This window comes from Electrona antarctica, assembly GCF_951216825.1.
Source record: "Electrona antarctica genome assembly, chromosome: 5".
Lineage (NCBI taxonomy): Eukaryota > Metazoa > Chordata > Actinopteri > Myctophiformes > Myctophidae > Electrona > Electrona antarctica.
The window spans coordinates 18,880,211-18,905,298 of NC_136810.1; the positions used below are offsets into that span (position 1 = coordinate 18,880,211).

The 25,088-nt window shown below is 41.5% G+C and overlaps 4 protein-coding genes across 4 annotated transcripts; 3 read left to right on the forward strand and 1 right to left on the reverse strand.

Moving 5' to 3' along the window:
- Positions 1–2,192: 2,192 nt before the first annotated feature.
- On the forward strand, positions 2,193–2,837 carry LOC306923177 (guanylate kinase-like; the record flags this gene model as incomplete). Its single annotated transcript, XM_079501205.1, has 1 exon — positions 2,193–2,837. The coding sequence occupies one exon, from the start codon at positions 2,193–2,195 to the stop codon at positions 2,835–2,837; it is 645 nt and encodes a 214-aa protein (XP_079357331.1).
- A 5,009-nt stretch (positions 2,838–7,846) lies between these two features.
- Positions 7,847–11,788, forward strand: LOC306923598 (EKC/KEOPS complex subunit TPRKB-like). The gene is made up of 5 exons (XM_079501783.1): positions 7,847–8,129; positions 8,392–8,540; positions 9,024–9,146; positions 10,898–11,074; positions 11,457–11,788. The coding sequence occupies exons 1-5, from the start codon at positions 8,030–8,032 to the stop codon at positions 11,541–11,543; spliced, it is 636 nt and encodes a 211-aa protein (XP_079357909.1). The 5' UTR covers positions 7,847–8,029; the 3' UTR covers positions 11,544–11,788.
- A 1,697-nt stretch (positions 11,789–13,485) lies between these two features.
- LOC306923178 (protein FAM221A-like) lies at positions 13,486–14,436 on the forward strand (the record flags this gene model as incomplete). Its single annotated transcript, XM_079501206.1, has 1 exon — positions 13,486–14,436. One exon carries the CDS (start codon positions 13,486–13,488, stop codon positions 14,434–14,436), a length of 951 nt encoding a protein of 316 aa, XP_079357332.1.
- A 3,142-nt stretch (positions 14,437–17,578) lies between these two features.
- On the reverse strand, positions 17,579–24,095 carry LOC306923603 (homeobox protein DBX1-B-like; the record flags this gene model as incomplete). Its single annotated transcript, XM_079501788.1, has 4 exons — positions 17,579–17,929; positions 19,023–19,231; positions 22,759–22,863; positions 23,750–24,095. The coding sequence occupies 4 exons, from the start codon at positions 24,093–24,095 to the stop codon at positions 17,579–17,581; spliced, it is 1,011 nt and encodes a 336-aa protein (XP_079357914.1).
- Between the last annotated feature and the right edge of the window lie 993 nt (positions 24,096–25,088).

The window sequence follows — 25,088 nt, forward strand, 5'->3', positions numbered from 1 at the left end:
GGTCAGGCCTCACTCCCCGAACCCACCTAACCCCTGCCCATTTTGACAGGCTGGAATGGCTTAGGGTTGACGACAGAGTACAGCATCTTGCAATGGGTCTGGTCCACAAGATTCGCTACACCACCAAGATACCCATGTACCTGTCTAAATACTTCCTTAATGTCAGCGAAGTCCACACCCACAACACCAGAGGGAGTTTAACAAACCATGTGCAATCCAGATTCGGCACAAACAAGGGACTAAATTAATTTCACTCCTATGCCATCAAAATGTGGAACGCCCTATATACCAACAGTCATTAGGACATGTCAATCCCTTGACTCCTTCAAAATCGCTCTCAAAGGCCACCTACGGACGGCTGCAATTCGAAACTGGCCCCCCGTTTTCCCTTATATGTTTGTTCCCCTTTGATCCCCTTTTATGATGATTTCCTGTTTTTGTTTATATAGAAGTGTATATTTGTACGTCTCTAAATGTTCTGATGAATTGAAAATGGTGGACCCTATTGTAAACAAGTGTAATGCTTTATGGTGCCGTCCACAGTTAACCGTTTTTGTATTGAGTTGTGCTTGAAATTCTGCTCCTATTCTGCAAACTGTTAATAAATACATCAATCAATCCTTATTTTCAGTGTTGTGAATATGTTTTTGCCATAGATATTTGCCATAGAGTGTACCAGTGAAGTCATACTTTTCAAACTGTACTTTGAGATATAAAACCCTGCCTACCAAGACTTAAGCTTTATAGTTTGCTTTGGTAATGTATTGTGAATACAGAGGAAAAAGGAACAGGGGGGTAAAGGGAAGCAAGAAAAGAGAGTCAAGTGACAGCAAAATGTAAAAAACACACACAGGAAATATAGGCACAGTACAGCTCCATGTTCATAACAGTTCTGTACTATAGTGATGTGTGCGTGATGTGCAGCACACTAGTAGACAAGGGGCTTATCCCTAAACTTCTTTGCCTTTTTTACTATTTTGCAAAACATTTTTGAATAGTTAAAATGGCCAGTCTACAAGCTCACATGCCTCACAACGTGTCAATGTAGATTGGAACTTTGAACTAACCAAAAAAAAAGGTCTACGTCCATTTTTATGCCCATAATATGAGTCCCGTGTCAGGCATGCCAAGTAGCCTATGGAGTCCAGGCCTAGCCTGGCTAATAGCCAGACCGAATCAGCCGTTGGCAATAGTGTGATTTGAGTCTGGCATAAGCCAGACTCAAATCACACTATCGCCGGCAGGCTAGTCCGCCAGGCTAGTCCAGGCCTGCAGTACAAATATATAACATGGTGACATCAGCGCACTCCAAATATGGGGAATCGCTATTTTATCAATATTATTATTAGAAATCTGTTGATCCGACCGACTTCCCACTTTGTATCACATGCCCTCTGGTCCAATATGCACCCAGGCAAGGCAGAGTTTGAAGTCGATAGGTCCCATAGATGAGCATGACAGTTGGGTCGGTGGTTCTAGACAAACAGATCTCCCTAATATGCCTGTATACAGGCATACCATCGGTATCGGTCGGATCTGTCGCTCTGGACAATTGATGAAATGAAATGAAATGAAATGAAATGAAATGAAATGAAATGAAATCTATATTTACCCAGGGTATCTGGGCTAAGCTCAAGAACTTGTTTCCAGCCAGGCCCTGCTCATAGAACACATTTCATCGTAGTGGTTGATGCCTTGTTCAAGGGCATTTCAGCGGTGGTAATTTTAACGTGTCGGACGGCTGGTTCGAACTGGGAACCTTCCGGTATCTAGACCGCGCCGCTATCCGTTCGGCCACCGCTGCCACTCGCTGCGACTTGATGCCGGGCATGACTCCCTCCAATTTTATTTTGAAGTCGGTCGGTCAGACGGTTCTCGAGGTATGTGAACTACAGACACCATGTATGGACAGACACATGGACAAAGATTTCACACATTTAAGGTAGGATAAATGAATTAATTCATGAATAAACCGTGCTCTTTCTGCTATCGCAACCTGCGTTATCATCAAAGGTCATTCCAATAAAGATTGGAATGACTTACGTCGGCATTGTTAAGGCAACGGTTTATGTTGAGTGTGATGTCAGGCTCTGGCCTGATGTTTCATGTTCAACATACTGTATAAGATGTTGAAGATTTCTCTAGTGAACCACACAGTTATAGAGTGACAGATGAACACTTCTATCGGATGCATGGCTGCTCCCAGACCTGTAGTCATTAGTGGCCCGTCAGGGGCCGGGAAAAGCATGCTCCTTAATAAGCTCATGAAGGAATACAAAGATGTTTTTGGATTCAGCGTGTCCCACACAACAAGAAGTCCTCGCCCTGGTGAAGAGAATGGCAAAGATTACCATTTTGTCACAAGGGACACCATGAAGTCTGCAATCGACAATGGGGAGTTCCTTGAGCACGCAGAGTTTTCGGGAAATATGTACGGGACCAGTAAAGCTGCTGTGCAAGACATCCAAGCCAAGAACCGCATCTGCATACTGGACATCGACATGCAGGGTGTGAAAAACATCAAAGGGACAGACCTCAACCCCATCTATGTGTCCATCCAGCCTCCGTCCATAAGCGTCCTGGAAACGCGGTTAAGGGACAGAAGAACGGAGTCAGAGGAGAGTCTCCAGCAGCGTTTACACGCAGCTCAGAAGGACTTGGAGATCAGTAAAGAACCAGGTTTATTTGATGTCATCATTGTCAATGATAACTTGGAGGGTGCCTATGGGCAGTTAAAAGATGCCCTTTGTGAGGAAATTACCAAAGCCAAGAAAGTCGACAGTTCGTGCCCTGAACTCTTTGCAGATAGTCCTTTCAAAACTCATATCCGGGTTTGAGTGATCCATCAGAGTGATGGTACCTGTAACATCTATTCTAAAACTATATAGAAGTAGTCTACAAAATCTAGCTACTTTAAATTGGTTGTTTTTTGTTTTAGACAGATAGTTATTATCCTAGTTATTTTTTTACCTGCATGTTTCTCTTGAGTCCAGGGCTAATGCCAATGAAGCACCTCCATGCAAGGTGGGGAGATTGTTTTTGCCACTGTGTGTCTGTCTGTCCGTTTATATGGCTAATGTCAAAAATCATTGGGCTGTGTGATATTCTGCACAGTAGTAGTAACTCCACCAATGTTTGTGGATATCAGAGATCCAAATGGGATGCCGTCTTGTTATGTGTATGCGCCAACGTTCGGCACTGGCTTTAGTCTATAAGTGCATGTGTTTGAGCTCTCTTAAACCACCGAACCAATCAGTCTGCCAGCAGGCTCATTTAGTACCTTTCACAGAGATTAGTTTTTTCACGTCTAAACAATTCTGAAATATTTAACTTCCATTTTAGACTGGAAGTCAATGGGGCTCAGATCAGCCTGAAGGAAATCATGCCCAAACTGAGATGACTGGCATCATCAATATGATGTTAGCGATATAATAAATGCAATATTCCTTGTTGGGGCGGCAGGAGAGTGACCGCTTCGGCGCTTGGGAACCAGAAGGTTACCACTTACCAGTGCGATCCCAGGCTCCCCCAGAGTTGGTGTCGAAGTGTCCTTGAGCAAGACACTTTGAAGGTTGGTCCTTTGCATGGTTTACTGCCATAGGTGAATGTAATGCACCATCATTGTAAATCGCCTTGGATAAATGCGCTATATAAATGCAGCATTTATTTTGTCAGCAGGTGCTACGTTCTATGAAATCAGTAACCATGGTACTACTAACCTTAGTACTGTCAAACCATTGCTTAGCTGAGATGTTTTGACAATTTGATGTCTATGGACTTCTTAATGAAAGGTTAGGTCCAAAAATAGCCTTTTTATTTCTGAAAATAATGCACAAGCCAGTTAGGAATTTGTATGAATGCATAATGTTATTGTTTGATTATGTTATTATCTAACAGATTTATTATCACAAACATTTGATTGAACTTGGACCCCCAAATGTACAGTATATATTTCACCTCTTCGAGGGCCCCTGAGGGTCTCCGGACCCCACTTTGATAACCAATGCTGTAGATGACAAACGCCGAACCAAAACCCACATCTAATACCTTCCTTTTCAAAATCATGTTTTCACTCTACTGGGTGGCGGCCAACAGGCCACCTTGGATTGCTGTGTCAAAATGATGTCATAACATCAGACTGACGTTATAGAAACGGAATCTGCATGTTAGATCCATGTTAGATTCATACACGATTCTAGGTGCTCTGTTTTTAGAAATAAAATGTTCAAGATGGTACCAGGGGCCATCATGGATTTGCGGATCTCTTATAAAGGTAAAATCAATCATTACAACACGGAATAGATGTTTTGGACCCTAACTAATACAACACAGTGTGGGGGCCCAGCGCTTCTACACACTTCATGCCACAGCACGCTGCAATATATAAGCTGCTTTTGGCTGCATACAGAGTCTATGGAACTGCATGGATACCTGTGCAAATCGGTGTTGTTAATCATACATGACAACTGTGTGTGTGTGTGTGTGTGTCATCAGAGACCAAAGCTCTGGTCTGTCTATATAAAGTGAAGGTATTATGTATATCAACTCTCACACATACAAACTTAAACAGAGCCATTTTTGTTTGTGTGTGAAAGTGAAGAAGGAAAGAAATATAGAAAAGAGAGAAGTCTTCTACTCTCTTGATCGCAACGTAAATGGCCACGTTCGGAAGGATCTCTCAAGCCCTGCTGCGGTCTTCGGTGACCAGGACGCAGCGTCAACTCTCTGCTGCGGCTTCCCATGGCGAGGACCCAGCAGCAAAGACATGGAAGATGCTATCCTTTCTGGTCGCACTGCCCTTCGTTGCAGTTTGCCAGTTGAACATGTACCTGAGATGGCAGGAGCATCATAGCCACCACGAGCAGCCAGAGTTCATACCTTACGCCCACCTCTGTATCCGCAACAAGCCTTTTCCATGGGGAGATGGCAAAAAAACTCTGTTCCACAACCCACATGTAAATGCCCTTCCTGATGGATATGAAGATCTTGACAACTAAAGACTCTCACTCAGGGCCAGGTTTTTATGGACGTGGCTCCTAGGACGTTGGCCCCTGAATATGCAGCTTCTGGCTGATGTGTGGTGTTCAGTCAGTGCTGCCAATGTCTAAGCGACTTTGGGCTTGTTTTTCTGTAAAATTGCTTGTAAATTCTCTGCAGGCCCTTATCTATCTAATCTAAAAAATATATAGGCCTATATTTCACATTTTCTTTTCAAGATCTTTTTGAAAGTAGAAGATGTACAAGCTCGCAATGTGACGCGTTCTGAGCTTTTAGATCGTCTAATTTTCAAATATCCTAAGCAATTTGGTTTAAAGTTCTCCATGTGGCCTAGTTGCTTCTTTTAGGCTTGTTTTCATAAGCCGGTTTCTTATTTCTCTCACAAAATCTGGAAACACGGCTGGTGTTTAATTGTGTGACATCATAACCACAGCTCTTAATTGGTCAGTCTATATATTTTCTAAATGCCTTCCAGCCAAACAATACTTCTGTATTGTTCATACAGATAGAGAGATCTTTGAACACCAGAGACAAATGGCTGGTCACATACAACTCGAAACCCTCGACCTGGTGAAGAGAATGGCAAAGATTACCATTACGTTTCAAGAGAGATTATGCAGGCTGGAATCGACAACGGGGAGTTCCTTGAGCATGTTGAGTTTTCAGGAAATATGTACGGGACCAGCAAAGCTGCTGTGCAAGACATCCAAGCCAAAAACCTGATCTGCATACTGGACATCGACATGCAGGGTGTGAAACTTAAAAAGGACAGACCTCAACCCCATCTCCATCCAGTGTCTGATAAACATCCTCGAAAAGTGCTTACGGGAATTCAGGTCAAATGTCTGCTAAATCTTGTCCCCACACGTCTCAAGATTTGCCATTGACAATGAACGGAGAAATTAGGTCAAATGTCCGCTAAATATGACGTAAATTAAACATCAAAACATTAAACGCCACTGACATTGAAGGGAAAAATTACGTCATATGTAAACGGGCAAATCAGCTAACCAACAACAGGCATTCTGATTGGCCAGTATGAGAGGATGCATGATGATGTATGATGATAAGAGTGCCCCTCACTTCACTTCACACGGGTGTGATTTTTTATTTAACACAAAACATGTTATGGGTGGTGGGGGGATGCCAGAGCAGAGAGACACACATGAAAGCATTATAACCATCTATCTATCTAAGTTGCTTTTAATACAGCTATTATTCAATCAGATGTGATTAAATCCAACAAGACTCCATGACGACGCCAGGCCCAGGAAATAATTCTTAATGCATTTTTCCCATAGACATTTCAAAATTAATTTATTTAAAGACCTTTAAAGCGTCGTACAAAGCCAACTCGAGTTGTGACAAATCATGACAGCATGACAACAAAAACATTTTTTGGGGCCGAACAAATAATTAGAAAGAAGAAAAAAACGGGAGGTTACAACACTTTTGTTGTTGTTTTTCTTCTTTGTAATTATTTGTTTGTTCCAAAATATTGTTTAGTGGTGGACTTTTTCCATCACAGTATTTTTTGTAAACGGGTCATGAAAGATCTTTGTCCATGTAGGATGTTATCTCTTCTTCCAGTCCCCTAGGTGACTTTGGAGAACAGGTTGCTGCTACATAGAGCAGTTTGCCTTTAGCCTTTGTTATATTATGTGCATAAAACATATAGCTTGTTATTAGACAGATTCCAGGTTCATGTGTTAACCTGGCATGTATAGTTTCAATGTACAGATACATTTATTGATATTCTACTCAACTGTTTAGTCAGGTTATTGCCTATGATCCTATTTCTATGCATTTGATATGTATTACCTTTAGTATACCTTTCTTACTAAATTGCTCTGGATTAAGAGCGTCTGCTATAAATTCATAGTTATGCTAAATGCCTAAATTGTAACAATTCCGGTTACAATTAAGTCACAGGACAGAGGATAGAACTTTTACATTAAGTTGAAGATATCTTGAAATACAATTTCTACTAGTAATGTTATTATGGGTAATATCCTGGCCTCAGCCAATAAAAATCACACCCGTGTGAACTGAGTGGTGTAAGGTTTTATATAGCATGGTTTCAAGGGTCTCAAAGACTGAATGGCCTTTAGGTCTGATTCTGGTAGGGTCGTCTTCTGATGTGATGATTTGTGACCATGAAGTCGATTCAGCTGGAGTTTTTGTCCGATGTGAGGTATTATATAAGGTAAGGTATTATATAGCCTGATCAGCTCTGATCTGACGTAATGAAATCACACCCGGATGTGATTTCACAACTGGCTTTTTTTGTGCAGAGAAAATGACCACGGTTGCTACGGTCATCCAGTTCACCCGGGTGTGATTTAATTACGTCAGAAATTATTTTGAACATAGCAACCATGGTCATTTTTTTCTGCACACAAAAGCCAGTTGTAGGAGTGGTTTACACCACTCAAAAAACAATTCACGTAAATAATAATAATAAAAATCACACCCGTGTGAACTGAGTGGTGTAAGGTTTTATATAGCATGATCAGCTGTGGTCTGACGTAATGTCTGACGTAATGAAATAAGGTAAGGTATTATGTAGCCTGATCAGCTCTGATCTGACGTAATGAAATCACACCCGGATGTGATTTCACAACTGGCTTTTTTTGCGCAGAGAAAATGACCACGGTTGCTACGGTCATCCAGTTCACCCGGGTGTGATTTAATTACGTCAGAAATTATTTTGAACATAGCAACCATGCTCATTTTTTTCTGCACACAAAAGCCAGTTGTAGGAGTGGTTTACACCACTCAAAAAGTCCAAGAGCAGCATATTTAAGGTAAAATAAAATACCCTAATTCCTCCGAGGTTGAAAGCCTGGTGGTGATGCGAGGTTAAAAATACCACATGTCACCGGGTCCGTCCATGAAAACGGGTTAAGCCGTGTATTAAATGTTGTGTAACTTGCGTTACATTACATTTTAAATGACACAATGTAGTGCATTATATATACATCGCCTTATTTGAATCTGGGCAGTTTTCATTTCTTCATAATGTAAACGAATGCGCGTGGAACCAAGTTACCCAGCTTGTCGACTGTGTCACTCTGTTATTGGTCCCCCATTTGCACGCTGCAGAGAGAGGACTGGTAGAGGAGAGAGCGGTAAGATCACCTTTTCTTTTTACATTTCCACGGGCAGGAAAATACAAATTCAATTTCAATACCATTATTAAACAAGACACTAGTTCAGGTTCTTTTTTAACTTAATTCACATTGGTTAGTCACTGAGAAAAGGTGTTTCTTTTGGCACAACTTACCATGCAGTACGTGCTTAAAACAGTTGTTGAAATGGTCCAGTTATCTTTCATATTGCATTACCCTAATAAACATTGTTCGTAATCATATTCCGTGACATTTTGTGCAGTCATCATCATGCATGTAACCCAGGAGCTGGAGCTCTATCCGGAGCACAGCGTCACGCAGATGCTGTTCAAAGATGTGAAAAACGCTGCTGAACTGAGGCAGAGCGCTGTGGACGGTAAACTCAACTGTGCCCTGATCACCCCCACTATGGTACGTGTGTGTGTGTGTGTGTGTGTGTGTGTGAGAGAGATATCGGGCCAACTATCTTTTTTTACAATTACATTTGAATAAATTGCTGCCATTTGTTGCGAAGGTTTTGTACCAAGTGTATACAATATATTGAAATAATAATGCGCTCAACTGATTCAAACGTATTAAATACCAATATATAGTTTCCTATATGGATGTGTAACTTGTTTTGACAGAAATTGCTATTTATTTTTTTGTATACAGTAGGTTCATAACATTCTATAAAACATACATTGTATTATTATTTTTTGTTTGGAATGTTACACGTAACCGTTTTCTCATGCCATTAAAGCTCATTTGAATTAAATTGAGAGACAGGCAGACTGTCTGATAAGAGAATGAGTTCTTTAAAGAATATAGGTGAGACAGTGAACGCATGATTTACACACACATTGGATTCCATTCCAAATCATTATAATTAATAATAATCATCCTTTTTTACAGCTGGTGAATCCTCTCCAAGTGCTGGTAGCTGCGAACAAGGCTGTGCACTTACAGAAAACTGGCAAGATGAAGACCAGAGGTTTATATTCAGAGATTATCTTCAACCTCTCTCCCACTAATAATGTGAGTAAATGTAAACACACACACGCACACACACACACACACACACTGTACTCTTAAAACTCATTCCCTAATCCCTGCCAGTGAGGTGTCACGTCCGTTCTTTGAAAGGCTCACACTAGTGCCAAGTGCCAACGTCTAAACTGTGTTTTCAGTGTTTTCTTACCGCTCTTATGATCAACCTTGCAAATCCCTGTAAAGGTATTTAGGGTTTCATATAATCTTTACGGTCTCGTCGGCTACCGTTTCACCTTGACATGTGCGCTGGGTGGCGTCCGTGATTATTGGGTGCTAATTATGGATTACATGGACGATTGGACGGTTTTGCGGACAGATATCTTTTTTCACAAAAACACAATGAACATTCCCAACCATCTGGTATGCAATCGTAGTGAAGATGAATATTCTGTGACTACTTAAAGGTGAGTAAAAACACATGGACAGCAATTAATGCAGTCTGGCAGTGTTCATTTTGTTGACTATTTACTAAATCAAAATATTGTGAAATTCTGTATTCTTGGCAGTATTATAGGTCAGTGATATGATATGTTTTCATGTCAAGAATTGATAATGGACTTTTTTTTTAATTACACTATTCAATTCAATAATGTCCCTCTGTGTTTTATGTATTCATATTTGTGAATAACACAAGTTTAGAGAGGAATCAACACAGAGGAGAGGATTTTGGTGAATTAAATTACTTTACGCTGATCAAAGATACAATGAAAGGGAAAATAATATGTATCTGTTCAGTATCTCTATATTAACGTTTTCATATTGCTGTTTGAAATCTATCTGTGTTATTGGAGAGTGTGATGTACTTGTATGTAGGGCTGTCACGATGAATTGTATGACACGTCAGTTTTTGGCGTTGAACATGTAAATATTTACTATATACAAGATTTCTGTTTTGCTTGTTGGCTTCGTAAACAAAAATGTCAAATATTCACAGAAAAGACTGTCTTGTAGAAACAAGCCCAAACTAGAAAAAGTGCCCTTCTGGGCACAGGTCTCCACCAGGAGGATAGGACTGTCTTTGGCAAAATGTTTAGGAGTAATATAAACATGTTTATTTGTTTGTTTTTTGCAACAATTGTCTTCATTTTGTTGAGAAAATGCAGAGCCTGATCACTCATAGCATCTCTATTGCTAGAGAGCCAATATTAGCCAATCAGGATGGAAGATGGGAAATGGTGCAGATCCATGTTGATCACATGACTATGTAGATAGTGTATACCGAATTGTGTGATGTATGGATACAATGTGTACGGGTAATCTACAGAAATGTGTTTTGCCTAAATCGGCGTCATGGTGGCGCTATAACAGACCGTTGAGGAATATTTGGGGCAGAGGTTCATCGTTGGCATCCATGGAGTGTGTGTGCACAGTTTGGCATGGATCGGGCCAACGGTGGCGGAGATTAGCTGATAACGGACGGACGGACGGACGGAAGGAAGGAAGGAAAGACACACACACACACACACACGGACGGAGTGCAAAACATACTCTCTCCCCATGCCTTCGGCCTGGTGGAGACAATAATGATAATAATAAGCACACATGGCAACACTGCTGTTGGACTGCTGGAGGAATGAAGGGAAATCAGCACCCCCTAAAGACTGAGATCACAGAACTGAATGCTTTGAAGCCCAGGGGGGGGGGGGGGGAGGGGGGAATACTATATTTAAACGACTCAATTATGCAAAACATAATTGTGACAGACGGGCATTATTATTATGTCTGTCTTCCCCCAGATCTCAGAAGCCTTCAATAGGTTTGGGATCAGTGACAGTGATGACTCTGTGCACGTGACTGTGGTTCACTCCAAAGATGAGTTCCATCTCGTATCGGACATCACCAGCAGAGTGGACGGACAGCAGCTTCCCCTGGAACACATGTCAATGCTGACAGACGCTGCCAAGGTCAAAAAGGTGAAGTCTTAACACATTGACTGCGTTAATAATGGATTCTTAAAAATTGATTCTACAGTTTTCTGAAAAACCCTATGTTTCTATGTCAGTTGTTCTCAAACAGTTTCATGTCAAGGACTCCCAAAAATATATGTAATTTGCCGCCGACCCCCATCTGAAAATATGTTGTTCCAGGGACCCCCAGAAGCAAAGATTTGAGTTAAAAACGTTCGCTATGAAAGAATATATATTCAAAGATTTGCGCCACATTTTTACGATCTTTGTATTATTTTGGGCTATTTCGTTTGAAAATGTTTGACATTTCCGGCTATAATGAAATGCCCAAAATAGAGACACTAAGTTGCGAGTGAATAAAATGTCTTGTTTCCTGTGTTGGTTTCAGCTGTACAAAGTCAGCCCACAGGAGGAGAAGTGTGGGACTCTGTTGGATGCGCTAATCTGCAGGATGGCTACCAAAGATGTTCTGTAGCTTCACAAACTCAACTCTGCTCAACACTATGCTTACTTACTTTATGTCTTTGTTACTGTTATTATTGCTGCAAAAAAAAAGGATGTTCGAGGAACCAAAATATTTTGACTCATGTATTCATGTCACTGTATGTAAGACCTAACAATACAAAATATTGAACTTGCCATCTTATCTTGTCATCAAACTCTTTAACAGACATTGTCATGTACATGAAGGCCATTCATTAAATACATGTTTATATTTAATCTCTTTATTTGCATTTTCTTCTGCTAATGTTTGATAAATTGATTCATTCTTTCAGTTACAGTTATAGTAGTTCCTCAGTGGTCCTGTGGATCTTTTGACATATAGCATGAATCAGGATGGAGGTGAAAAGCAGACTTCATTCTATTGAGGATTACTCAATTATGACAGAAAAGATGAAAGGTATATGCAGAAGCAACCATCATGGACTGCGGGGATCTGGTCTTCATAGCAGATCCCCCGCAGTTGACCGATCAAGAAGAACTTGACACAAGGGTGTCCACAGACATCACACACATTCATTATTTCTTTCCCATGTCCGTATATACAGTATACGGACCCCGATGCTAGGGGACGTCATATCCCAGTCCGTATATATATATATATATATATATATATATATACGGACCCCAATGTATACTCTTGTCTATATAATGGTTGAGTGCCACGGAAGCTTTTAACATTGGTCCGGTTATGGCAACGCCCCACCGCTCCACCTATGGGTATAGTGCAATCTAGTGGACAAGAGGCAGTAAGTTATCTGTGTTTAGACAAACACATGAGTACTCACAATACCAAATGTCCCTGGCCCTTGACCTACTTACAACGGTTTCTCAATTATATAACAGGTGGATAAGATGCAGCTCGAACCCGAAAGGAGAATTGGAACATGATTTATACGGAGTTGAGTCCCAGTGTCATACACACGTGTGTGTGTGTGTGTGTGTGTGTGTGTGTGTGTGTGTGTGTGTGTGTGTGTGTGTGTGTGTGTGTTGGCTGCGAGCCTGGCATTCCTATTCGTGCTTGTGATATAAGCTTGTGCGTTACAATATGTCAGGCCATTTACAAGAAATGACCCCCCCCCACACACACACACAGCAGAGGTGGAAGTAACTAAGTAGCCTACATTTACTAAAGTACTGTACTTAAAGGGATATTTCACAGATTTTTGTCAGACACGCTCCTTCCTATACAAACAAAACACACTTAGCCTATTATTTGACAATTTGGCCAATGTTTGACCAGTTTTTATTAGTTTGTTGATTATGTTTGATCCATGGTCTTTTTTTTAGGAACTGCGGCATAGGCGCCTTGTGTTGTGAGCGTTCATATTTGAACCCCAGTTGTGAGCATTCATATTTGAACCCCAGTTGTGAGCATTCATATTTGAACCCCAGTTCAAACCCCACCGTTTTAACTGGGGACCACCCTGATAAGCACTTGGTTGGATTGTAGGAGTTGAAGCATTCTGTTTTGTTTGACTCGGTTCCACAGATCAATATTGTGACAATAGCAAGGTCGGCTTTTGTAGATTGTTTTGTGGAATTGTGGCCTCTTATGTTATTTGACAATTGGGCCAATGTTTGACTTGTTTTATATGCATGTTTTTTGGTCTTTTTCATTTAATTTAATTTATTTTCTTACCTTTTTATGTATTAAGTCGGGTGAACTTGTTGATTGTCACATAATGTTCGCCTACTTTCCGTAAATGTATTTGTTTATTTGACATAACGTGACGTGACGTGACGTGACATGACGACATTCAGCTTATATTATAAAACATGTTTGGGGGGAGTTGATTAATAGCAATGCCGAGATTGATGCTGAGGGACTGATCATGCTTTATTGCATATAAACAATTATAATAAACATTTATACTTTCCCCGTGTCTTACAACAAGTGTTGGGCTTTGTGGACAATGGAAAGAATACGTCTGGATCAGGCTGCCCAACAGGCCGTGGACGACTACCTGGAGTACAGAAGGATTGTGGGTGATGACGACGGCGGCACACTGTTCACTCCTGAGGAATACGAGAGGTACAAGGAGAAGGTCATTCCTCAGCGAACCAAGAACAGGCTGTACGTGAGCTACGGCGTGCCGGGAGGAATGGACTGTAAACTCATCGGCCCCGAGACCGAGTGCTTCTGCACGCACCGATACAAGGAACACAAGACGGATTTTAAGACTGTTCCCGACGAGCGACCCCTAGCCCTGCCGTGCCGGGTCGGAGGGTGCCGCTGCGTGACCTACGAGTATCTGCCCCTCATCGGGGGGTCGCAACCCGTCCGCTGCAGGTGCAAGCACACGGCTCACGATCACAGCGAGGGCACGGGCCACACGTGCACCAAGTGCTCATCCTCGTGCGCCGGGTTCCAGAGCTCGTACACCTGTGGCTGCGGACAGCCTAGCTATGGCCACCAGACTCTGGTCGAGACCAGACGAGAACGGGAAGAGCGAGGTCTGCCGGTGGGTCAGGATGTCCCGTACGTTGCCATGGGCGGGCTGACCGGGTTCAGCTCCCTGGCGGACGGTTACCTCAGGCTGGACCCCAGCGGCGTGGGTCCCCCTCCGGCCTCCGTGCTGTATCCCGAGCGGAGTGGCTCATTCCAGCCACACGTGTTTGAGGAGGCGTACGGAAACACATCGGTATCATCCGGCCAGGTGGATGAAGCGTCGTCTACGGGGATCCTTCAGCCTTTGCCAGACCTGAGGACGAGAGAGGAGAAGGACATGGCGTACTTTGAGAGACGCTACCAGGAGAGGCTGAAGGCGGAGAGGATGCAGAGGGTCTCGGCTTCAAGGGGCAGCAGGGCTTCCTCCAAACCGTCCAGAACTTTACCCGGCGGCAAGGCACGTGACACACGGTGACCTACTCTATCTATAGATATAATTCAATTATTTATGTATTTATTTTATAAAAATCACACCCGTATGAAGTGAGGGGCGCTCTTATCATCATACATCATCATGACGTAAAATAGACACCGTCTATTTGCTCAGGCACTATGATGTAAATTCTCCATTCATTGTCAATGGGAATGTAATGTTTGTGTAGGCAGACACCAAAAGCTGGATATATTAATGATTGAGCAGAGGAAGCAGTTGAAGAGAAGCAACCATACTGCTCCATACCATACTACTCATTAGATTATGAGAAGTATTATTTTTAATTGTCACATTTTGGCCTGAGGATGGCGCTACAGGATAGGCCATGGGGTCACCAAAATCAGCAGAGGCCATCCTCTGGAAAGCATTAACTGCTCAGTCATTGAGAGCTACCCATTATATTTTGAGATAACTTGTCTGCACTTGAAAGCGGTTACAATGATGGGACCATCATCTGATGAGCATGATGAAGGCGCAGAGCAGATTCCATATTAAGCCAGTGTTAAATGATGACCTTCATCTGATTGACCCATACATACATGTAAATGACTATAGAATAACTATAGATTAATAACTAATTGATTCTACTTATAGTGCTCGACCACAGTTATTTTACAACTGGACACAAGACATGACCAGTACTGTATACAGTATACTATAGTATAGTATAGTCTATATTCTCTGTGTGAAATAAACTTCAGAACTTGTTGTGTGATACTGCCTCGTGTCGTCATGTTCTTTGCCCATGCGACTCAAGTGAAACATCAATCACCACACTTGGTAAACATCACTCAACGCCACTTAGTAGAGGGAGACATTTGAGGACCACATGGCTGGTCAACAGCATTCACAACGCAAACAAATCCAACAGCTTTTCAATGATTTCATAACAGCTAAATGTTATCTCATTGTAGTATATACCGCATCTTTTGTGTGCTGTATTTTATTATTTGTCCAATATGATACCGTTGCTGTCGGGTGGAAACCTTGTATGTCCAAAACCGTTCCTTTGTTTTAGATGGCTTTTGAAGATTACGTCATATGGCAGCCAAGTATATGGGTTTGTTAATGTTTGTTTAGAGCACTTAGAACTTAAATCATTTGCCAGCCGGACTTTAATGTTTGTTTAGGGTACTTATGATGTAAATCGTTCGCCAGCCAAGTCTATGGACTTTAATGTTTGTTTAGGACAGTAAAGGTCTCCACACACCGGGCGCGAATCGGATGCGAATTCGGATTTTTAGCGGCGTTTTTCCATCGGTTTTCCGAAAAACGCGGCCGGTGTGCAACCACCTTTAGTGTACAATGTATGTGGCTGATATAAATACATCTTGTAACTAGCCCCTCCTATATTCAGCTATAGTGTAGATTCTTGTCCTAACACAAACATTAAATGCCATTGACAATGAATAGAGAATTTATGTCATATACAGTATGTGGATGAGCAAATCGGCTATTTCTGTGTTAACAAATATTAAATACCATTGACAATGAATGGATAATTTACGTCATATACAGTATGTGGATGTGCAAATAGGCTATTTTGTCCAAACACAAACATTACGTCATGATGATGTACAATCATAAGAGCGCCCCTCACTTCACACAGGTGTGATTTGTTTCATACAAGAAACAAGCCAGGATGGATAAAGGAAAGAAACACTACAACTGAAACCAATGTGGAAAAAGCTTCACAAGAAACAATACATTGAACCGGAGAATTCATAGAACAAAGGAAGGATCTTATCATCATGACGTAAAATTGGCACTATGTCTATTTGCTCGGACACTATGATGTAAAATTCTCCATTGATTGTAAATGTGAATTTAATGTTTAGGACAAACGCCCCTCAAAAAGTTGATAGGAAAAAAACAGGACCCACTCGTGTGGCAGCCACAGTGGTCGGTGGAGGTGGAAGATGAGAATGGCTCTGGCAGTCTTCTGTTCTGTGCTGTAGTTGAATATCGAGTTAACAGATTTTGATTTTAAAAAAATCACACCCGTGTGAAGTGAGGGGCGCTCTTTTCATATATCATCATACATCATCTCATGAACAACTGAATTTATGTGATTCGTTAGCCGATTTGTTCGTCTACATATGACGTAAATTTTCCCTTCATTGTCGATGGCATTTATTGGTTGTGTTGCCACAAACTTATGTCATATTTGGCAGACATTTGACCTAATTTCTCCTTTCATTGTCAATGTCAAATATGAGACGTGTGTGGACAAAAGCTATAGGAGGGGCTAGCACCCCAAAAAATAACATTTTGGTATGAATTAAAATGAAATGCCGACGTATCCATACACCAAAACTTAATTGGAATTTTTCTAAGTTTTATTTGAGAAAATATATTTACCAATACAATTATGTATAGACACCACAAAATAATGTGTATTATAAAAGGTTATATAAACATTTTAATCTACACAACACACTTTAATCTAAATGAAAATGCTGTCAGTTCAGTCCTTGGTATAAAAAAGTATTAAAACGGCACGTACAAAATGCACAGTATGGCACTGAGAGGAAGGCTGCAGAAAATACAGCTAAAGTTGGATAGAATATAGAGGCACTGAAATATTCCTCTGAAGTGACACATATAACCACTTTTTAACCTGAGCCTTCATATTTTGAGTATTGTCAAATCTTCCAAAAATATAAAAACTGATATAAATAAAAAGAAATAGCGAAAATAACAGTTCTACAAAATTACAGCGTGTGTAACAATGCTACGTGTTGTGAGCTTGATTGGCTATTTCAGCTATTTCTTTAAACATGCTTCAGACTATTTCAAACCATACACAAACCCCACACTCTCATACAGGCAGACACACAACAACGTATCTGTTTTTAACACAACCCATGGATTTCCTTTTGAAGAGATGAGAAAGGCTGGATGATGATTATTAATATTATTAATCGCAATAGGCCTGTATCATTGTCATATTTCATTGCATTAACAATGGTTTGTCTTCTACAGGAGGGGAGATATCAACTTCACTAATGAACCTTAAACTGCAGAGAGAGAGCCTCCTGTGAGACACTGTCGCCTAAATATTCCGAATATTTAACATAAATAAACAAATGTCTCATCATCACTAATCCTTCTATAGTGCACCTCATGAGACTGTAATTTCTTCATCCTCTGATTCTGAGAAGTCAGACTGCTTGCTGGACTCTGACAGGGAGGACAGATCATGATGACGATTATGATGATCAGGATGGGAGGACTCCTGCAGGCCGTCCAGTAGAACTTGACCACTGTGGTTCTGTGTCATTAGATCGAGGTGCGGCTTCCCTCCCTCGCCCACTGTCCCTTCATGGCAGTATGCCCCGCCGACGTCAGTGAGGTCTGGGTGGGGGTTGGCTTTGGTGGGCAGCGTCTGCTGGCGACAGCCCCCCGTTGACAGGAGCTCACGCTCCTTGGAGTTCCTCCACTTCATCCGTCTGTTCTGGAACCAGATCTTCACCTTGACAGAAGAACATGCCAGAAGACAAAGAGTTTTTGTCATGTCAAAATATACATTTGGTTGTTATAATGACACTTAATAAGGGAAAATGTGTGGCAAATCTGCAAAAAAATAATGCTTACCACTAGCTTTCTTCACAGATGTGTTCATAAAGGTGTCTACAATCACATATAAATTTGTTCCAACCCAACTCCCTTGGGAATCTTTGACAGCTGCTGAAGATAGGATACCATTATTAACCAATATGAGGCAAAAATGTCCAAATTTCATTATACTTTAAGTAGCATGTGACCTTTCAAACTAAGGGGTTTTCATGGTTCTGAATCCATTGCAAAGCATTATTTTTTCACAAAAAGCACTCATTTGCCTATAAAAATGCCCATAGCCATCATCACAAATGTGATGAGGTCAGCACATTAGGGCAAGTGGCTATGGCTGAATTTAGCCCAAGGAGTATTTTTGTGCAAAACTAATGCTTGCAATGGATTCAGCATCATGAAAACCCCCTAGTTTGACATGTCACATGCTACTTAAAGCATAATGAAATTTTGGGAATTTTGCCTTGTATTGGTTGTTAATGGTACCCCAACTTTCAGCAGCTGTCACAACGTTTCCTAAGGAAGTTGGGTTGGAACAAATGTATATGTTATAGTAGACACATTTGTGAAGAAAGCTAGTGGTAAGCATTTTTTTGGCAGATTTGCTACACATTTCGCTAATTTTCTCTAAACTAACTGAGCAAACAGCCAGCATACAGTGAATGTGTCATGCAAAATAAATCTATGTGAAAAGGACATTTACTGTGTGCTGGCTGCTTTCTCAGTTTCATGATATTGTTGAGCCGTGTACCCTAAGACTGCTATTTGATCTGGATTGTTGCGGCGGGCAGCCGGGCATTGTACTGTACATTGCAGTGCTTTTTGTCGTTATTATGACCAAAACATACATACAGTACAACTTAGATGTACAGTGTGTACACATGTCTGGACCGTCAACAATCTCAAGATTTGCTTATGTGTGATTTTTTTTCAGATGTTCATACAAACATTTATTATTTACTTTTGATTTTTGAACAACATGTCAATCTCTATACCTGGGAGTCTTTGAGTCCCAGCTTGCTGGCCAGTTTCTTCCTGTCTGGCTTACTGATGTATTTCTGCTTCTGGAAGGTCCTCTCCAGGGCTTTACGCTGGAGGTCTGAGAAGACGGCTCTCCGCAGCATGCCCCTCCTGGGCTTCCCCCTGGGGAGCAGGGGCCATGAAAACGTCCCTGGGACCGGAATGACAGAAGACGAGGCAGAGGCTGTAAGGGACACAAAACAACGACGCCAACATATTACGACGGTAATTGTATATCATTGTTCTCAACTAATAAACAAATCAAAATAATGATCATAACAACAATAATTATTATTATTATTATCATTAATATTATAATCGTAAGTTCAACTTGTGCTCTACGAATTATGACCTGAGGACGATTCTACAAATGTCTTCTAAATCCTGACAGTTTTCTGAAAAAACCTGTGTTTCTATGTCAGTCGTTCTCAAACATTTTCATGTCAAGGACCCCCAAATATTATATATGTAATTGGCTGCTGACCCCCATCTCAAAATATGTTGTTCCAGGGACCCCTCCAGAAGCAAAAATTTGAGAACGTTCGCTCTGAAAGTATACCCCCTTTCCACCCATCTGTCTGTGTCCCTTTTATGCACATATGTGGACATTTCTGTATCTGTATCTGTCCTTTATTTCTATATATACCCAAATATGCATGATGTCAGAACAGGATAGCGGCCCTGCCCAGAGCCCGGGCAGAGGCCTTTTGTGGGGGTGTGGAACGCCGTGTGTCGAATTTGAAGTGGTGGGGCGAACGGTTCTCGAGTCACGTGCATTACAGCCGTACACACAGACAGACAGAGACATGGTGCATTTATAGATGGATAAATCACCTCAATAAAGTTTAATCTTTAATCTTCACATCTGGTTAATATCATAAGTGAAACAATTAGCCTATGGGTGGAGTGCCTTGCTCAATGGATCACTGATCACAGTATTTAAAGGATGAATGAATAGAGCAACAATTGGTTGGTTTGTTTATTTTATTTTATTATAAATGCTAGGCCAATGCCTGTTGAGAACGATTTATTTTTCTTTACAGCAGGAACTTTAATTTTAAAGTTACTGCTCTGGATTAAGACTTGTTTTCTAAATGCCCCTACAGTTTAAATTGTATACATTTGATTGGGAGAGACAGCGTATTCAATAAATAAAGCTAACACTTTTATTGATCCCTGTCCCTGATTGGTGGAGCTTCTAGCTCCACCAATGTATTCTTTCTTTCCTTTTATTTCTATATCTGAAGCTGAATGTGAAAAGCTCAGTTTGTCCATTTGTGGAAACAGAGCTTTATGCTAATGAGAGAGGCTCTCCTTTTCCAAAACTCAGTCACACAGCCTCTAATGAAGCATGAAGGGGAATTGTATGGCTGGTAATTGTATGGAAAACCTAACTGTGTAGTAATGAAGTGAGTGGAAAAGGCCTCCGACAGGCCATTATATTATGGGTCTATTAAAGACTTGCCACTATATTATAGTCCTATCACTGCCATTGAAAACGTCTCTTGCTTTGAGACTAAACACACACACAGTGAGGTGGCATTCAGAGATGCCGGCCAGTTGGATGTTTTAATCTTTAAAATTGGCAAACATTAGCGATGACAATTAAGCAATGGACATTGCTTTCACATGTGTGTCCATTTATTTATTTATTTTTTATTATAAACCATATAGATTTGTGTCCATACTTTGTTCGTGAACACATAGTGGAACATTCCTGAGCTTGTAGATCTGCTATTTTGGCTATTATTTATTCATCATTCATTCATTGGACTGTTTTCGCCGGTCCAAAACGGGACACCAGGTTGAAAGTGGTTAATATGAATTGCTTGAACACCTATTTTGCCTGAGAAGAAGTCAAGTCAGATGCCTGTCTCTGAATCACAGTGATTGCTAGGCTATGCCAAATGACAAGAGAAGGGGTCCCTTGTCTATAAGCATGCATAACAGACCTGAACCATAAACATGCTGGCCTCTCTCTGTGCCCTTGTGAAAATATTCAAAGAGGTGAATGGAGCCTAATAGGGAATTAGTGCATGACTGGTAAAGACCTGTGAGTAGCAGGGGCTAAGTCAGACCCTGTGTGTGTGTGTGTGTGTGTGTGTGTGTGTGTGTGTGTGTGTGTGTGTGTGTGTGTGTGTGTGTGTGTGTGTGTGTGTGTGTGTGTGTGTGTGTGTGTGTGTGTGTGTGTGTGTGTGTGTGTGTGTGTGTGTGTGTGTGTGTGCGTGTGCGCGCGCGCGCACATGTGTATGTGTGGTTGCGTGCGCAAGCAAAGTAAGATAGATAGACTGAGTGTGTGTGTCTGGGGGGGAGGTGCAGTGAAAGGAAGATAGATTGTGAGAGTATTGAGAGAGTGAGAGTGTGTGTGTGCGCATTTGTGTGTGTGTGTGTGTGTGTGTGCGTGCGTGCGTTTCCTTCGTGTGTGTGTGTGTGTCATTTCAGCCCCTATTGGTCACGGTGCTGAAAGCTTTGTGGGTGCACGGAGGGCCTCGGTGGGAAAAAGACAGCGCGTGAAGAGGCACCGGGGTCTCGCGCTGGGAAGGAACCCACCTCACATTTAAACCGTGACAAACGGGGCTAATACATTTAGAGCGTGACAAACCGGGCTAATTTGTAGATTATAGACAACCATGTGCTAATGTCAGCAGTCAGTAGGTCTACTAAATAGAGCTTCAAATTGGCGAAACTGATTCTGAGCTTCCCCGAGAGCTCTCCTGGGCATTCCGTGACTGAAAGACCTGCAATGCATGTGCTCAGCTATAAACCTCATCTCTAGTCCGTATGGCGGTGCCGTTTGTCGAAAAGAAGAACTGATCTTCATGCTATATCCGTTCTTTTCAGCGACACTGGCGTGCGATGGAGAATACTACAGTGAAATATTCATTATAATTTAGTGTCTATACTTCTTTGGTATATTTTCTATCACTACATTTGTACATATAGGCTACAGTATATGTGATATGTGTCCTCTATTTAAATGTATCCCTCGGAGTGCTCAGTGCCCTGCAGATAGGGTTAAAATTGTCCTGCTCAGGGACACATGGGAGATGGGACACAGATGTAGAGTGGCCTGTATAGAGCGACCGCCGGATCCGGATGTCAACCGTGAGGTTCCGAGTTCGATCCCGGGGTTCCCAGAGTTAGTGTTGAAAGTGTTTCTTGAGCAAGACGCTGAACCCCTAATTGCTCCTAATGAGCATGCAGGCTGGCACCGTGTGTGTGTGTGTGTGTGTGTGTGTGTGTGTGTGTGTGTGTGTGTGTGTGTGTGTGTGTGTGCGTGTGCGCGCGCGAATGGCTGAATGTAATGCGCAATCTATGTAAAGCGCTTTAGATAAAAGCACTATATAAATGCACCATTTACCGCGGACTCTGGGCCGAACTGAGGACTTTCTTCAGTTGGCCTGTCTAGTGTCTATACCCATTCAGCTGTAGCCCATGAATTGAGCTTAATGGCTATAGCCAGATTATCTATCATTTGATAAAATACGAATCTAAACCTGATTTTATTTTTATTTTTAAATGGCTCCATCTCAACAGTTTTGATATATATTTAAAATAATAAATTAGTTTAAAATGTAAAACTTTTCAAAAGGTCTATGAGCTATATATATATATATATATATATATATATATATATATATATATATACACACACACGCTAGGCTATATATATAATGCCCCTGGATGAAACAGAAATGGCGAGGCCCCTACCTGTGAAGCAGGACGCCCTGATGAAAGGATGGAAGGTGCCATCAAAGAAAGGCAGGGTGAAGGCCTTGGTCTGCAGGCTGCACACTGGGGGAGAGGATGAAGAGGCTGGAACATGATCAACCCATCATGGTGCAAAAAGACATGCAGGCCTCTATTCTTAAGTCATTTGGAACAATTTATTTCCGTCTCTACACCAATCTATCTCTTTGCCAAACATAGCTTATATCTATAAGCTGATAAGCTTGCATGCATGTGAGGGCGAATGTTAGAGAACAACAAGTGATTAATATGTGCAATGGAACATTATAGTTCTACTTGTCTTCAACAAGTTAACCGTGTGTGTGTGTGTGTGTGTGTGTGTGTGTGTGTGTGTGTGTGTGTGTGTGTGTGTGTGTGTGTGTGTGTGTGTGTGTGTGTGTGTGTGTGTGTGTGCGCGCACATATATATATATATATATATATATATATATATATATATATATATATATATATACTGATACAACGAAATTTGACTTGGTGTTCAGTTTCAGTTTATTTTATTTATAGTACAAAATCACCCCAGGGGGTCTCTGTGCACTTTACAACATTAATACATCAAAAAACAAATCAAAGACACAAATAGCTTAGCAATAAAAAACATAGTAAAACATGGTAAAATGTGCATAGCTGTATGAATCATACTGATTAAAACTAAGTGGAACCGTAGTGTATAGTAAATAGTGTATATGCTCTCAATTCAAACATGTTTTTGTTGGCTTATTTTGTGTTAGGCCCTACTGCCACCCTAGTCCTCTCAATAAAATAATAATAATAATCAGAGTGATAATAATGTAGCCTATTATTATTATTATTATTATTATTATTATTATTATTAACAAAACAATAATAGTAGCCTATAGGCTAATAATGTTAGGCTAATAATAATAATAATTAATAATAATAATCAGGAATCAATAATTAATTATATGGGCGCATCTTCGTGGTGTTCTTACCATTCCTTGTGGAAGGCGCTAGAATTGCGCTGACGCCGAACTTCAGGTAGTTGGACTCTGGACAAGCGGTGCCGCTGCGCTCCACAGCGCCGATGGGAGAGGCGCAGGGCGGCGGTCTGTGGGCCGAGAGGAGCCCGGGGCCGGGGGTCCTCGGCACGGGGCCGGGCGACGGGACGGTCCGCTGATGATGCTGCAGGTAGCTGACGGCGGGGCGGCTGATGCGGAGGAGGTCATCGACGAGGAAGCTTGACGGGAAAGAGCGGGACAAGGGCGACGACAGAGCCGCCGGGGGACGCAGTAGCCCCGGGTAGAGAGGAGGTGGCAGGGCGCTGCAGGGGAACATCATGGCTGCGATCCGTGAAAATAAAAAAAAGGTAAACGGTTCCTTCCCAACTCGTCTTTTTTTTCTGGGAGCTAAATCTCTCTTTCGCGGAAGAAACCCTTTTGCAAGGTAGTAGGGGATGTTAAAAGACCACTATCAACCCTATACACAAACATCACTTTTATTGATTTATCTCTCACAGATCTAATACACTCTGAACTTTCTCACACACTGGCCTTTCTCACCCGTGTCGTCTGTTTTATATAGCAGCAAAGCAATGCAGAGTGCAGACTCGAGAAATCACAAGCGTAAACTGTCACAGTCAAAGCCTCCTCACACACGCACACATCAGACGCATGCATGTATGAAGTTCAACATTGAGCCGCGCTCCTGGCGCGATGGAGAGGATTCCCGACGCGGATTGGTCAGCGGCATATGAATGGATGGCGCTGGATTAAAGTCAGAAGCACTCAGTGAGGGACATCATCACCCAATGTAAACCCATGTACTCCATCGTACGTCAGTGTCGCACTAGTAGGCTATTATCAATTGGTCAAATTAGGCATAATAAAACGAGGATTATATTGGCGGCTAACCTTTGATTGAAGGTCTGCTAAGAGGATTTATATATATATAACCCAAGAAAGCACTACGGTCTACGGGTTGTTTCCGTTGCGTCTATTTTGCGTATACAATAGGCATGCCTAATTGCCTATATTCAATTAATCATGAAATAATAATATAGATGATTATTATTATAACTTACATTTCATTGACCCTTAAGGGTCAATTTAGAACCCAAAGGAACTATACTGATATATGTTTGATGTTGTGGTTATGATTTTTACACGGTCGGTCTCAGGAGGACATGCATTTTTTTTCGTCAAGATTATAATGACATTTGTGTGTTTAGCTAGTCTTAAATATCAGCCTGAGCCAATATATGATAAAAGTTGAAAGGAAATTATACCATTGTGCTGTCTTGGTAAAAGTTTAAACTTCACATTATATAGGAAC